The sequence below is a fragment of the Echiichthys vipera genome (assembly GCF_963691815.1).
Source record: "Echiichthys vipera genome assembly, chromosome: 8".
Lineage (NCBI taxonomy): Eukaryota > Metazoa > Chordata > Actinopteri > Perciformes > Trachinidae > Echiichthys > Echiichthys vipera.
In genome coordinates this window covers 30,902,631-30,915,847 of record NC_139833.1, presented here as the reverse complement: position 1 = coordinate 30,915,847, position 13,217 = coordinate 30,902,631, and the positions used below count along the sequence as shown (strand labels likewise).

The 13,217-nt window shown below is 41.8% G+C and overlaps 1 protein-coding gene across 3 annotated transcripts in view; it reads right to left on the bottom strand.

Annotated features, from left to right (window-relative positions):
* vps13b (vacuolar protein sorting 13 homolog B) overlaps nucleotides 1-13,217 on the bottom strand; it is a 387,717-nt gene that overhangs the window by 35,627 nt on the left and 338,873 nt on the right. For all 3 annotated transcript variants that reach the window (XM_083918688.1, XM_083918687.1, XM_083918689.1), the window contains exons 47-48: nucleotides 5,035-5,190; nucleotides 1,619-1,885 (exon numbers count right to left, since the gene is read on the bottom strand). In XM_083918688.1, coding sequence (XP_083774814.1) covers nucleotides 1,619-1,885; nucleotides 5,035-5,190 — 423 coding nt within the window. The remainder of the gene's footprint in view (nucleotides 1-1,618; nucleotides 1,886-5,034; nucleotides 5,191-13,217) is intronic.

Sequence of the window (13,217 nt, the reverse complement as noted above, 5' to 3'; positions counted from 1 at the left end):
TTATCATGTTTTGTCCTAAAAACTTTTTGTTTCTGGGCTTCTTCCACTGGTTAAATGTGAAGTCTCCCTGAATCAGTGCTACATAATATCATTGTTGAAGCGACTGACAAATGTTAGTGCCAGATAATGGGCTATTACAGGCAGTGAAATCTCTGTGAGATTTAAAGTCTGAGAATGTGCCCGACGAAGGCTGAGCGCTCTTAATGTGTCACTGGTGTTTGTCCCATTTACTCCTCACTCCTCATTAAAGCCTTGGCATGCCAAGGCATATTATAAGTGGTCTAGTTTATGACAGACTGGGGACATCATGTACTGGTGGGGACAGCAGAGTGGAGCAAAGGGACATAGCGCACATTCAGTTTTAATACAGTGGGCCTTGCATAACAGCCGTGTTGGGATGAGGGAGTAAACCTTTGGAAAACAGATACACTATAGGCCTGATCCACCAAAAACACTCACCGCTGAAAAAAGGTCAAGACGACCTCCTGTACTTTGTCAAAAGTAAAGGACAAGGGGAAAAAAAGATGTTGCAAGCAAGAGTTAGGGAGGAAGAAGGTGAGATATGAGGAAGAGGAGTTACTTCAGATGGATTACTGATACAGATAACCAGGAGACAGATGAGAAAAGAGACAGACATCGTGAGGGGAGAGAGTTAGAGGGTGGAACAGGTGGACAAGCTGAATGCCAGAGGATGAAGTAAATAAAAAAGAGGAGTGAACAATCAAGATAGATGAGTGAGCTAGTGTGTGGGTGAGAGAGTAAGAAAAAGGGAGGAAAGGAGAAAATGAAATAGCAGGAGACAGACAGAGATAGAGAGATCTAAGGACCCGGCTACTAGTCCAGGCAGCTCTCTCATTCAGAGCCAAGCCTCCATATGTGTAATGAATGGCTGATCTGAGGAGAAGAGATAACAGCGGAGGTTGGAGTGGAGTCAGAGATGTTCAGACTCCCTCACAGAAGCTGGAGCAGTAGAAACGAGCTAGCTGTTAACAGCATGGGGCTTATACAGGAAGAGAGAGACAGGTAAAGATAGGGAAAAAGAAAAATACAGAACAAGAGCAAGAACAGCAGGGACAGAGAGAAGGAGTGATTGTCTGGCACTAATCCAGCGGTGTGAAAGTGCCTTCAAAGCCTCTCCCTGTGCCCACATATCTGCTAGAGTTTCCTGTCTACGGTTAGTGTTGTTATGAGAGAGCATAAACTGTATTTTTCCGCCTCTCAACATGGATTGGGTTAGGGGTTGGAGGGCCTTTGTAAGCCTATCTAAGGGGAAGATCTCAATCTGTTCCCAACTGTGAGGAGCAATGTGGAAACTCTGCCACTATGGCCACCCAGGAGAAGAGGATCCGGCCACAGTTGGTGGTCCAGTCACCAGCTTGAGACATGTGGCTGGAGAGCCAGTTTGAAGTAGTGGTGCATGCAATGTGTGCGTCTAGCTGTATTTTTATAGGATATCCATATCAAACATGTCTTTTTTACAAACAATGACATTTAAAATAACTATTGTAGCCAATACAGTAACAGTAAAAAACATTCAGTTAGTTTTTTGGGAAATAGAAAATCACTTCCAGTGGCAAACTCCACAGTCTCAGGGCCAAGTCTGTTGGTGTTGTCGTACCTGTACAACAGAGCTGCTGTTGTCCTTTTCCCTCCTCTCCAGCTGAACATCCTGGGACCAGTCTTCATCTCCTCTGGCCCTCACACACAGCTCTGTCATCTCAGCGTCCTCCAGTACATACGACGGCAACTTGGCTCCTGCTTCCAGGCAGTCACAGTGTTCCCTGACCACTGTCTGACTGTCAGGCCCCACGTAGTGCTGCACCACTCTCAGCTCAATGTCCTGAGTCAGGTAGCTGCACATCACCTGCCGCCCACAGATAAGTACCTGGAGAGAAGTAGGTTACAGGAGAGACTCGCCATAATTAAAACTAGAATTATCGCCTTGCAATTGCATGGCTTCGCTGACCAGTCAAGTTACAGACTTACATAATATAAATAGGTAGACTAAAGGAATTTAATTAAAGGCATTCAATGTATTTCTTGGTAAACATGGATTCTTCACACATATCTTCAACCCGGCAGCACAGAATAGGTATACAACAGCACAGTTACAAGATTAGTGTCACCATTCTCGAGTTATGAAACGTTATGATGTCACAGTAAAGTTGACCTTTGACCTGTCATGTCATCCCTTCATCATGTTATCATATTAGACATTTGTGTGAAATACTGTCATAATTAGAGTAGGAACTGTTGCGTTATGGACAAAAACACATTTTGTGAGGTCACAGTGACCTTGACTTTTGACCTCCAAAATCTATTCAGTTCATCATTGAGTCCAAATGCATGTTTTGCCACGTTTGAAGTAAATCGAGCCATCCACCCTGAGTAACACAACTTCTTCTATCCATACTGAGTGGGTCCAGACTGCTATCATGCTGGGTAGGAGACAACAATGGAAGTCAGCTCACTCACCATCAGTCACTCACTGGTATAATCTGCTTGCTAGGAAGGCAATATATGACAGGTATCCCTCTCTTTGCCCCCCCTCATAAATATCCAGGTATAATGTGTGTGAGAATTACTGAATGAGCACAGTGTTTCAGATGCTTTTGTGAAGCACCTTGGCTGAAGAGTACTGATGCCTTTGGGAACACTACATCAGTTATATTATGGAACAAACTAAAATCTAAAGGAAAAAAGTCAAGACATGGATGAATGCATTACATATTTTTTAGCTGTGACTGGGAAAGTCATCACTCATCCAACCTTTAAATATATACCAAAAATTATAGGAACTGACTGAAAATTGGATGTTATTTAAACAAACAAATTATTTTTTTTTTTTTAGTAATAATAATAATAATAGTAATAAGTTAAAAGGAGAACATATAAAAGACATTCAGCAAAGTGCAAATAGTAAGCATGTAGGTTTTTAGGTCTTTTTGAAAAACATCTGTAGTCTGTGGGGCCCTCAGTGGCCAGGGAGGTGTGTGTGTATATGTAGAGATTTATAGGAGCTTTTTTAAAAGCAGTCATCATGAGGTGCCAATGTAAATGATCAAGAGGCCATCACAATAAAGGATCATAGAGAGGCTGTGTGCCACACTTGGAGGATGACAACCCCCCGAACCCCCACAAAAAACACAAGATGAGGTATGCTCAGGCTGCTGTCCCACTCTGAGGCTTTGTGTTGTGAATTGGATGTGAGCAACCTCAGACCCTATCATTGGATCAAACATTGGAACAAGATGTAAACAAAGTGTGGGACAGACGGAGTAAAGAATGCCAGAGGCTGAGTCTGTTGTGTCTGGAGGACAAGGAGGAGACACGTGTGACACTTGACAGTGTTTACACAACAAAGTGTCACCGCTATAATCTGACGCATCGCTGCATTTTCAGGAACACAATGACTCTGTTCCATATTTGTGGAAAAATCCAAACATGATTCACCACTGATCTTGGTGTAAGAAGGGGGACATGGTTGGTTAATGAATTGGTTTATAATTTCCTGTGATATTCTTTGAGGATTAATGGGGCACATGGTGTTATTGGATGGCTTCAAGTTCATAGCTTTTGTTTTAGTGCTATAAAACAGATTATGAAAACGGAAAAAACACAATATGATCTGTTGTAAGATGAACAACTACTGAGTCATAACAAACAAATGGAAAAAATTGGACATTAAAAAGTGCTCATCGCAAAATGAGTGCTGGGAAAAAGGCCAGGCGTGATGCAGGCAAACAAGTTCCTGATTTCTATGTTGTTTTGAACCACTTATAAGGCCCCAGACGAAGACGATCTAGAAAAGGAAAGGCAAAAGTGGCATTGCGTTCTTTTTTTTTATTCCACGTTTAGACAACCTGCGTGCATACGGTGACGCAAAAGTGTGAAATTGGATGTAGTGTGCATGTTAGGTGGTGCTGTGAAGCACTGCCACACAACAGCACCCAGAGCTGGTGCATGCGTAGAAACTTCCTTCTCCTTCTCTCCCTAACAGCGGAGAAGCAGGACGCCGTACAGTGTGACAGGGATCTGCAGCACGGTCTGCAGCCTTCCACCGCCTCGGCTCCACCCAGGACACTTGAATGTCCCACTGATGGAAACAGACCCACATGTTTGTTGTTGTTTACCTGAACTCCGCACACGGATGTTGGGGAAACACGTATGCCACATGAGCCAGCGTGAGCAGATCAGAGCACACTTTAGTGTTTTTACCTTTACACAGAAACACAACGGTGGAGCGTTATTAGGTTTTCCACTCTGGAGGGGGGTTTCATTTTTTGTGTTTTTAAGCCATAAAAAAACACCATTGCCGTCTAAACAAAAGGCATAAAATATTTTGTCATTTTCACCCGTGAGCGTTGTCGTGTAAACAGGGCCTAAGATTTTTTACAAGGTAGCAGAAAGATAAGCTGCAGGATCCCTACATTCTCGGTTTTGTTGAAAACTGGGCCTTGTCTATTGCTGTGGTATATTCTCACTACCAATCTTCTTAATTCAAAAGTGATGGTAAAACCGTGAGTCTTTTCCTTTTTGTGTAGATGAAATCCTTGTTACTTGGGTAACACTCACAAATGTCTCTTCCTTTATTGCTTAAACTATCTACAAAGTTCTATCTGAGTTCTTGATGCTTTTATATGACATTTCAAGATGATTCTTACCAGGAAATACAAAGCATGACAATGGAGCAAACTCCATATAGTGATGAATACGGATGAGTTTGAATGCTCCAGAAAAGAGGCCAGTGAGTAGAGATGTGTTGGCAAGATGAAAACGTTTTCAGAACAGCAAATGTATTGTGTCTTAAGTTTAGTAGCAGAATAGACATGTAATTATTGTAGCACATTAACATTGAATAAAAAAATGAAATGTTTCTATAATGATGTTTGTCAGATCAAGAATGTCAATGTTTCTTTTCGGCATATTTTCTCAAAGTTTACATTAAAAAGGTTTCTTGTGCTTTTAATTTCTAGGACAAATCGACAAAAACAAAACAAAAACAGGCAGTGAGTCAGCAAAAAGGGCCTGTACCTGTTTCTGGACACCGTTGAGCTGCAAGACCTTGATGATGAGTGAAGCTGTGCGTCCTTTGTACTGAATGGTCCTCAACAGGGTCCCTACATTGTCCACGCTGAAGGCCTCCGACCAGCGCCAGTTCCCCCATCCCTCAATGCAGATGTGCAGCAGCTGCAGGACGGGGCAGAGCAGGACAAATACATACAAACAGAGACAGAAGACACCAGACATCAGAGGTTAGTCTTCTTGCCCTTTATTTATCCCCGAGTAAAAGGAGAGTAAACAACAAGATTCTTTGGAAGATTTTGGTAGGGAGAAGTAGGGAGACAACAAAGTTCCTGTTTACTGGTGCGGAGCAGACCTGCTGCTGCTGGAAGTAGAAATGGAAGGTCGCACACAAACTGGCTGGTGGAAAACAGCTGATGTGGAAGATCATTATGGCTGTGTGTGTGTGTGAGTGTGAGTGTGTACTTCTGCGGTTGGATGTGGAAGGCTCTGTTCTCCAAACGTCTAAATAACAGGCAGATAGTTTGGCTCTCAACCTTTTCAGCTTTATATCCATCACTTTAGTGTGGAGCACATCCATGTGTGTGGCTGGGTGTAAACACACTGACTCGGGAGGACAGCAATAAACAGACGCTGTCCTATCGTTTGACATCCAAACAACTTCACAATGGTGACAATTTTCCAACCATTTCCCACATAGTTCCTTGAATTGTCGGCCACAACATGGCAGCAAATATGTAAAGAAGCATCATTTCTACAACACAACTCCATCTGAGTGTGCAGATGGGAGTTTGGGATGCTTACTTCACTACACAATATTAATAATAATAATAATAACTTAGACTTATATAGCGCCTTTCATGGTACCCAAGGTTGCTTAACAATTGGGGGGGGGGGGGGGGGGGGTTTAGGGGTCAAAGGACTTGGTGAAAATAAATGTTTTGAGGTGCTTTTTGAACATAATTTTAATATTAGTATGTGAGTGCAAAACATTAACTCAGTTTTAAATAATGTGCATATTGCTGTAGCTTTTGCTACATGCCACCCATCTAAACACACACACACACACACACGCGCACACACACACACACACACACACACACACACACACACACACACACACACACACACACACACACACACACACACACACACACACACACACACACACACACACACACACACACACACACACACACACACACACACACACACACACACACACACACACACACACACCATGCAGTACAAAAGAAAAAATTGAGCTAGTCACATGTCCATCCATATACAGAACATCTGTGGTACATTGAGGTCATACACACCCATCCATGGAGTGCTACATGACAAGGAAACTCATTTGTCAAACAATGTGAGTGAGATGATGGTCACAATACAGGAGCAGAATCATAAATACGTAGGGAGATCTAAAGTCGTCTCCTCTCCTGAGGTGACGTAGCTGACCTTCCACCTAACTTTACTCTCTCTGTCAGCCCAGCTGCCAACATAACTTACAAACCTGTAACAGTTAGAAAGGGAGGAGAGAGAATGTGAGAAAGACAAAGAATGGACCTGAGCGAGAGAGTCTAGAAAGGCAGGGGAGACATGGGGGTTCAATACTCCCCCAGAGGAGTGGCGACTAGAGTGGAACATTGAAAGGCCTTTTTGAAGATTTACACGTTGGCTTGTCGCCTCAGTGTGCCGAACATTTAGCCAATCTGATGAAAGGAAAACAAATTACTACTGAGGTCAAAGAGCATGGGGGACCCTGGTCAAAACCTCCTATGTTTCTCTCCGCTGCAGTCTTTCCTCACTGTTTGAAGGCAGATTTCTTTACAATAACATTCTTAATCAAAGCCTGAATTCACTTTATTCAAGATCATCCCTTCTCCTTGTCGGCTGAGTGGAAATGACATAATTTCTCAGATCTCCTGCTCAGTGGGCCTGCTCACAGGGAAAGTGGCAGACTGGTGCAAAACAGCCAGGTGGCAGAGGTTAAGGTTAAGCCTAAGGGTGGAGAACCACTAGATGATTCCCTAAAGGAGCACTAACATCATAATCAAGACCAGTTAAGATCATGGCGGTTTGAAGAAAACTTTGAAAATAACTGTAATGTGTTTTTTTTTTGCCATTCTTCTCCTTCTCTCTCTTTAAGTGACCTGTTACTGGATAAGATTGAAACCTTTTAATTTGCATTCAACTTCAAAACCTTCTTTCATTTCTTAGTATCAGCCCCTGTCTTTAAGATTTGATGGATACTGCTTTGTTGTTAATTATGGTCAAAATGTTGTGGTGGTGAAGCCACTCTGCCGTGCCTCAGCACCATCTGCAAGGACCCATTTGTTATTTCAACACTTCTCGCTCCTTAAGCCCCTTTGCCCCCCCCTCTGACTGTGGCTCAACTTGACCTTTAAGGGAGAAGTCATAATAATGTCTCTCCTCAAACTTCAAACAGCCTCTGACGCTCTTGATTTAATTCATCATTGCTCTGACTCAAGCAGTGGAAGAAAAAGAAAAACAGCAGTGACACAGATGAACTGGACACGTAGGACAAGAAGAATGAAAAATAAGAAGTTGTTTTGCCTCTTTGTGACTTATCCAACTGTTGTGACACTGAGAAAAGCCAGTCAGCCACATGTGGGGTTTTTATTCACATGGATTAAACCTGGCCTTGCACTAACAGTATTCAACTGACTGGAAAACTTCAGCAATAGAAACAGCTTTGTAGAAAGATGAGGCTTTATCTGTATAACAATCTTAATGAATTAAAGAATAGGTTTCACAGTGTTCTCAAAACAGTACTCCAATGCCCATATGTACACTGAAAGATTATTAGTTGCTTTATGCCTACTATCTGACTTTAGACCTGATTTTGAAGAGAGATTTTGGTAGCCTCAAGAGCCTATCCTGATGTCTGAGCTCCATTGTATTTTACTCTCAGATCAGTCTGGTAACGTGCAGTGGAGAAAATTTGCAGAAGTTTGACAAGTGACCGAACCAATCGGTGTTGGTTTTGAGGTGGATTTAAGTGACGAAACGAGAAGCGACTGTTCAGTGTAAACAACATGGAGGCTTCCACAGATGAGATGAGCAGCTATGGAGCAAGCAGCTCACTAACTCTTTGTTCTCTGGATCCTTCTGTTGAATATGGACCGGGCTCCTGAAATCGGGCCTTTGATCCGTAAATTCACGTTACACCAACGGAAAATATCCTTTAGACACATGTTGTTTCCTTTCTGAGCTTTGCCTCCATGCTGTTAGTACGTCATACGCTTTGTTGATCTGATTAGTTGATTTGGCCCGTATGCTGGTGATAGAAGGATGGTTTATCCAATCAGCAACCAGTATTTTCGCCCATTCCCAAAAGATCTCCAAACCAGAGTACCCAGATGGATATGCAGAGCAAATGAGAATAAATCCATCTGGCGGAGTCAGGTTACACTTTTGGAGCTCCCTGACAGCAGCCCTGGTCTGAGCTTAAGCACAGTGTGTGAAATTTTTCAAAGAGGCGAGCTGGTGCCTCAAGGACACACTCAAGGTCAAGCAGTGAGGTGAAGCAGCGAGGTGAAGACGCGAGGTGAAGCAGCGAGGTGAAGCAGCGAGGTGAAGCAGCGAGGCGAAGCAGCGAGGCGAAGCAGCGAGGCGAAGCAGCGAGGCGAAGCAGCGAGGCGAAGCAGCGAGGCGAAGCAGCGAGGCGAAGCAGCGAGGCGAAGCAGCGAGGTGAAGCCCAGCTTCTGTTTAATACCGACATGCAAAGCTCCCACTGAGCTTTCAACTGTAAACTCATTAGCGGCGATATTAAATATGAGAGCAAGTGCTCCAGTTTGAAGACCAGTCACACACATTGGGGATTCCTCCTGGTGAAAGATCTTTCAGTTGGTGGCTCCTTGTGGCTGTCAGTGCTGGTAGTGTGAAAACCACAACAACTTCAAGTCTCCCGACACAAGACAGCAAGTTGTGTAGTTTGAACAGAGCAGCAAACCGATGACTTTGAAAAGTCTTGTAGTTGAACTTGGCATTAGAAGAGGGTTTCTTTGCAGCCAGTATGTGCGGGAGGAACAATTTCAGCAACCAATAACCCATGACATACTGTACGGGCATGTCAGTATTGTTTCAAAACAGATAGAACAATGTGAACCTTTCCTTTATCCCTGATGTAGAAGCTAAGGATTATTTTATGAATCATTTTGTATGGAACATTTAAACTGTGTATTGCACTCACTTTTGAAACTTATATACAAGATTTCATGTTTTTACTCTTTTTTTTTCATTTTACTTGTGGTGCCCCCAGGCATGTCAAGAAACCATAATCACATCTGCTTTCTAATTCGAGGATCTCTAACCTCAAGAACCAAAATGATGAAATACCCCCCAAGGGCCTTACATGAGAGTGAAGCCCAGAGCTCCCTGTGCTCTATAATGACTTGACAAGGCCAGCATGCCAAGGTGACAAACAAAATTGGACTGAAGCAAGTGGTACTGTGTAAAAAGTAATTTCCTTCTCCTAGTATCTCAAGAAAAACATCATTTTGAGCAAAACCAGCCCTCAGTTTGTAATCTCAGATGCTAATTAAGTTTTTATTTCATTTCCAAATAAATCCTTTTAAAAACGCCTACACTCACCCTCAAACACTGGCGCTGAGATGAAAACCAACTAATAAGCCATCTGTCATATTATGCTATACCAAAGTTGGGTATTGAGTGTGAAAGAAATGTGAAATCTCAACCTCAATCTCTCCTCATTTCTCTTAAATCCCAAAGGAAAGATTGTGATTATGGCTGGCTGATGGTTGACACTTATCTTCCAGCACATTTCTGGGCTACAAGCTTTGGTACCAGAGTGATCAGCATGGGGATTAATAAACTGAGTAATTGGATGTAACAATATAAAAAGCATTTTCCTTCTGTGACTGCATTGTATTGTGATATTGTCTGTTATCTGTTTCTCTGATAGTGAGCAAGATTTGACCAGGGTCATGTCAAACTGTTGCTTTTTCCAATAACAACTCTGGCCACAAGCTCTGGCATTAACAAAATACAAGCACTTATCCAAAGAATTTGTAACTTGACCGGTGGTATTGACATATCAGTAGAAGGCTTTAGTCAAACATATTTTCCACTCATTAATATAGTCAACCCATATTTATTCATCCCAGTTCTTTAGAAATGAACTGACAACAAGTTATTTAGTTTGAGAGTACATCCAAGCCTTGTATCATCATAAAGGTTTGTCCAAATACACTAATATATTCAAGCTACAAATGATGAGTCATCTGAGAGATTTGACAATAGGATTTTCCATTCCTGCTTGAACTGAATCCACTTCTTCTTTGATCTCATGCCCACAGTCAGACACCAGGGCCACATCATCACAGTGATTAGTTGCCTTGTAGCGGTCAAACACAGCATTGATGAAAGCTGTAGTTTGATATAGTTTGTATGTCACCACATTACCACTGTGTTTACTGGCTTTGCCACAATCCAATTGCTTAAACAACTTAGTGCCTGCAGGTATTGCTGGGAACATGATGACGCTTTGACATATGTTTTCAAATCAAGCAGTCTGCTGATATTGTGACTAACCTAAACATAACAAGGAACACCTGTCTCCTTCACCGAATATCAGGGGGTCGGAATGATGATGTTAAATCCACACACATCATGTAGAAACCATGTATTGTCTTATCGCAAGATCAGTACCACATGGACCTTTTGAAACTCCATCACCCAGATTTCCCAGTCGCTATGGAAACTCAGTGCAGAACCCAAACATGGGGCTGACACATTCAGAAATGGTGTAAACTTCAAAGAACCATCACCCACCAAAACTGTAAGTTATAGTCAATCAACCAACCAAATTCCATGGTGGGTACGATGTCATGTCTACTGCCTGGGCCATTGCTTAATCCTGTCCTGAGAGAAAATCATTAGCAACAAAGTTTCCAAGACAGTAAGATATCATTGAGTCATAACCAAAGCAATGACTACTAATCTCCTGGTAAACGCAGAGCCATTACCTCATTCGGATGGCAAACACTCAAGTGTCTTCTTTGATAATGTGGGTGTCAAGCGTAGATGAACTTAAGCGGAAAGACTGTGCACCCACTTTACACAACACAAGGTGGAAACCGAGCTGCACTTTCAAACTACCTGCCAGCTGTAGACATCAGGAACATACTTCCCACAGAATACCAACCCAAAAAATATTTTGGAAACATAACAACAAACTAGAATTACCGCATTGTGGTTGTATACCTCCACAACCAGTCAAGTTGCAATCTACATCCATGTCTGTCCAGGCTTACATAATATATGTAGTGAAGACTTTGAAGGCATTAAATAAAAGTTATTAAGTCTATTTTTGGTGAAACCTGGATGCTTCACACACATCTCTCTACACAGAATCAGTTTCAAGATTTGTGTCACCAATTCAGTATCTGACCAAATGTCTCCCCTTCTGTTCCTGAGTAATGAAACATTATGCTATCACAGTGAAGTTGACTTTGGACCTTTTGGATAGAAAAGGTCATCGCTTCATCATTTTATCCTGTTACACATTTGTTTGAAATGTTGACATTATTAGATTACGATTTTTTGAGTTATCGACAAAAATACATTTTGTGAGGTCACACCTTTGACGTTTAATATCTAATCTGTTCATCCTTGAATCCAAATGAATAATTGTGCCACATTTGAAGACATTCCCTCCAGGGGTTCCTGAGATACATACGGACTTACATACGGACGACCTGAAAACATTATGCCTCTGGCCAAAGCTGTCACTGATGTGCAGGGGTAAAAAATTCCATACCTGCTGAGTGAAATGCAGCAATGTGCAAACATAGCAGCAAGATTTGTGAGCTGTTGTGACGAGAAAAGGATGTTCAACAGAATAAAAGCACCATAAAGACTGTGAACCATTCCCGCAATGACCATCTGCACTGTGCTGACCTCTGTATATAGACATACTGTGCGTGCATACATACACAACAGATACCTTCAAATACATTTCCTAAAATAAAGCCAGTGTTTGCACAGTTCTCACTTATTTGAATATTTTTTCTATTTTTAAATCATCTTTACTTATCGGTTTATATATAGGCCTATATCATTTATAAGAGAAAAATAAAAAAAATATGCTGTTATTATCATTTTAAAGTCAATCTATTTACCTATTACAATATTTAATTACAATATTGCACAGCTCTGTTAACACTAAATTCTAGTAGATCTTTACATATTGTGTGTACATTTTTGTTTGCCTCATTTTGCTTTTGGAAATGTTAACATTTCACATGTCAATGAAGCTTCTTTGAATTTGAACAGACACATAGAGTTGGATAGACACAAAGCCCCCTCTTTTATAAATGCACACCAAACAACCAAATGTGTTGCAACCCCTGTCCTCCTGAAGACACAACGAGTCACTCCTGCCACTGAAACCACTATCTGTCTATTGTCTCCTAGCAGGAATGTGCTTGGGTGCACAGAAAACAAGTTAAGTGTCTGTCCGCAGTGGAGATGTAATCAGACGTCCTGTATGCAGTACAGACGGACTGACAAAGCTACAGCGGTCATTGGTTGTCTACCCATTACTACCATTCCTTCATTCCGTCTCACTCAGCCTATAATAGGAGATTTGAGACTCAGAGACATAGAGCAGTCAGAGGTATAAACAGCACCAGTGTCTTTGCACACTAGTCTCCATAACAAGCCCAAACAGGGTGCAGCGGGTCTGAGATGGCTGATCTAAAGCTTTACATCTAAATTAAACTTTTCGAAGCTTGAACATTTTTGGAAGTTTGAAAATGATGTGAATTCAAGTTCATATAGCAAAGGTTCAAAAAAGTCTAACAAGTATGTGTTCTGCCTGTCTTATTTAATGTCATGGGCGTAGATGAGAACAGAGGTTTGTGAAACAGAGGCCTGTTTTGTCTGGTGAAATAACTTTGGGACCAGGGAGCTAGCCAGCCACCTAACAAATGAGAAACAGGTTTATACACAGACAACAAAACAAAAGAATATGGATTACTTTGTCCTCTAGAAACGATGAGTATGGAAAAAATTGGTAGACAAAGTTGAACTGCAGTGAGCGAGAAAAAAAGGGCGTAAATGAGTTAAAGAGAGAACAGAGAGACACAACAGCATCCTTGCCAGGGCAGTGAGGGCTAACCCATGTAACATGAGGGAATTAT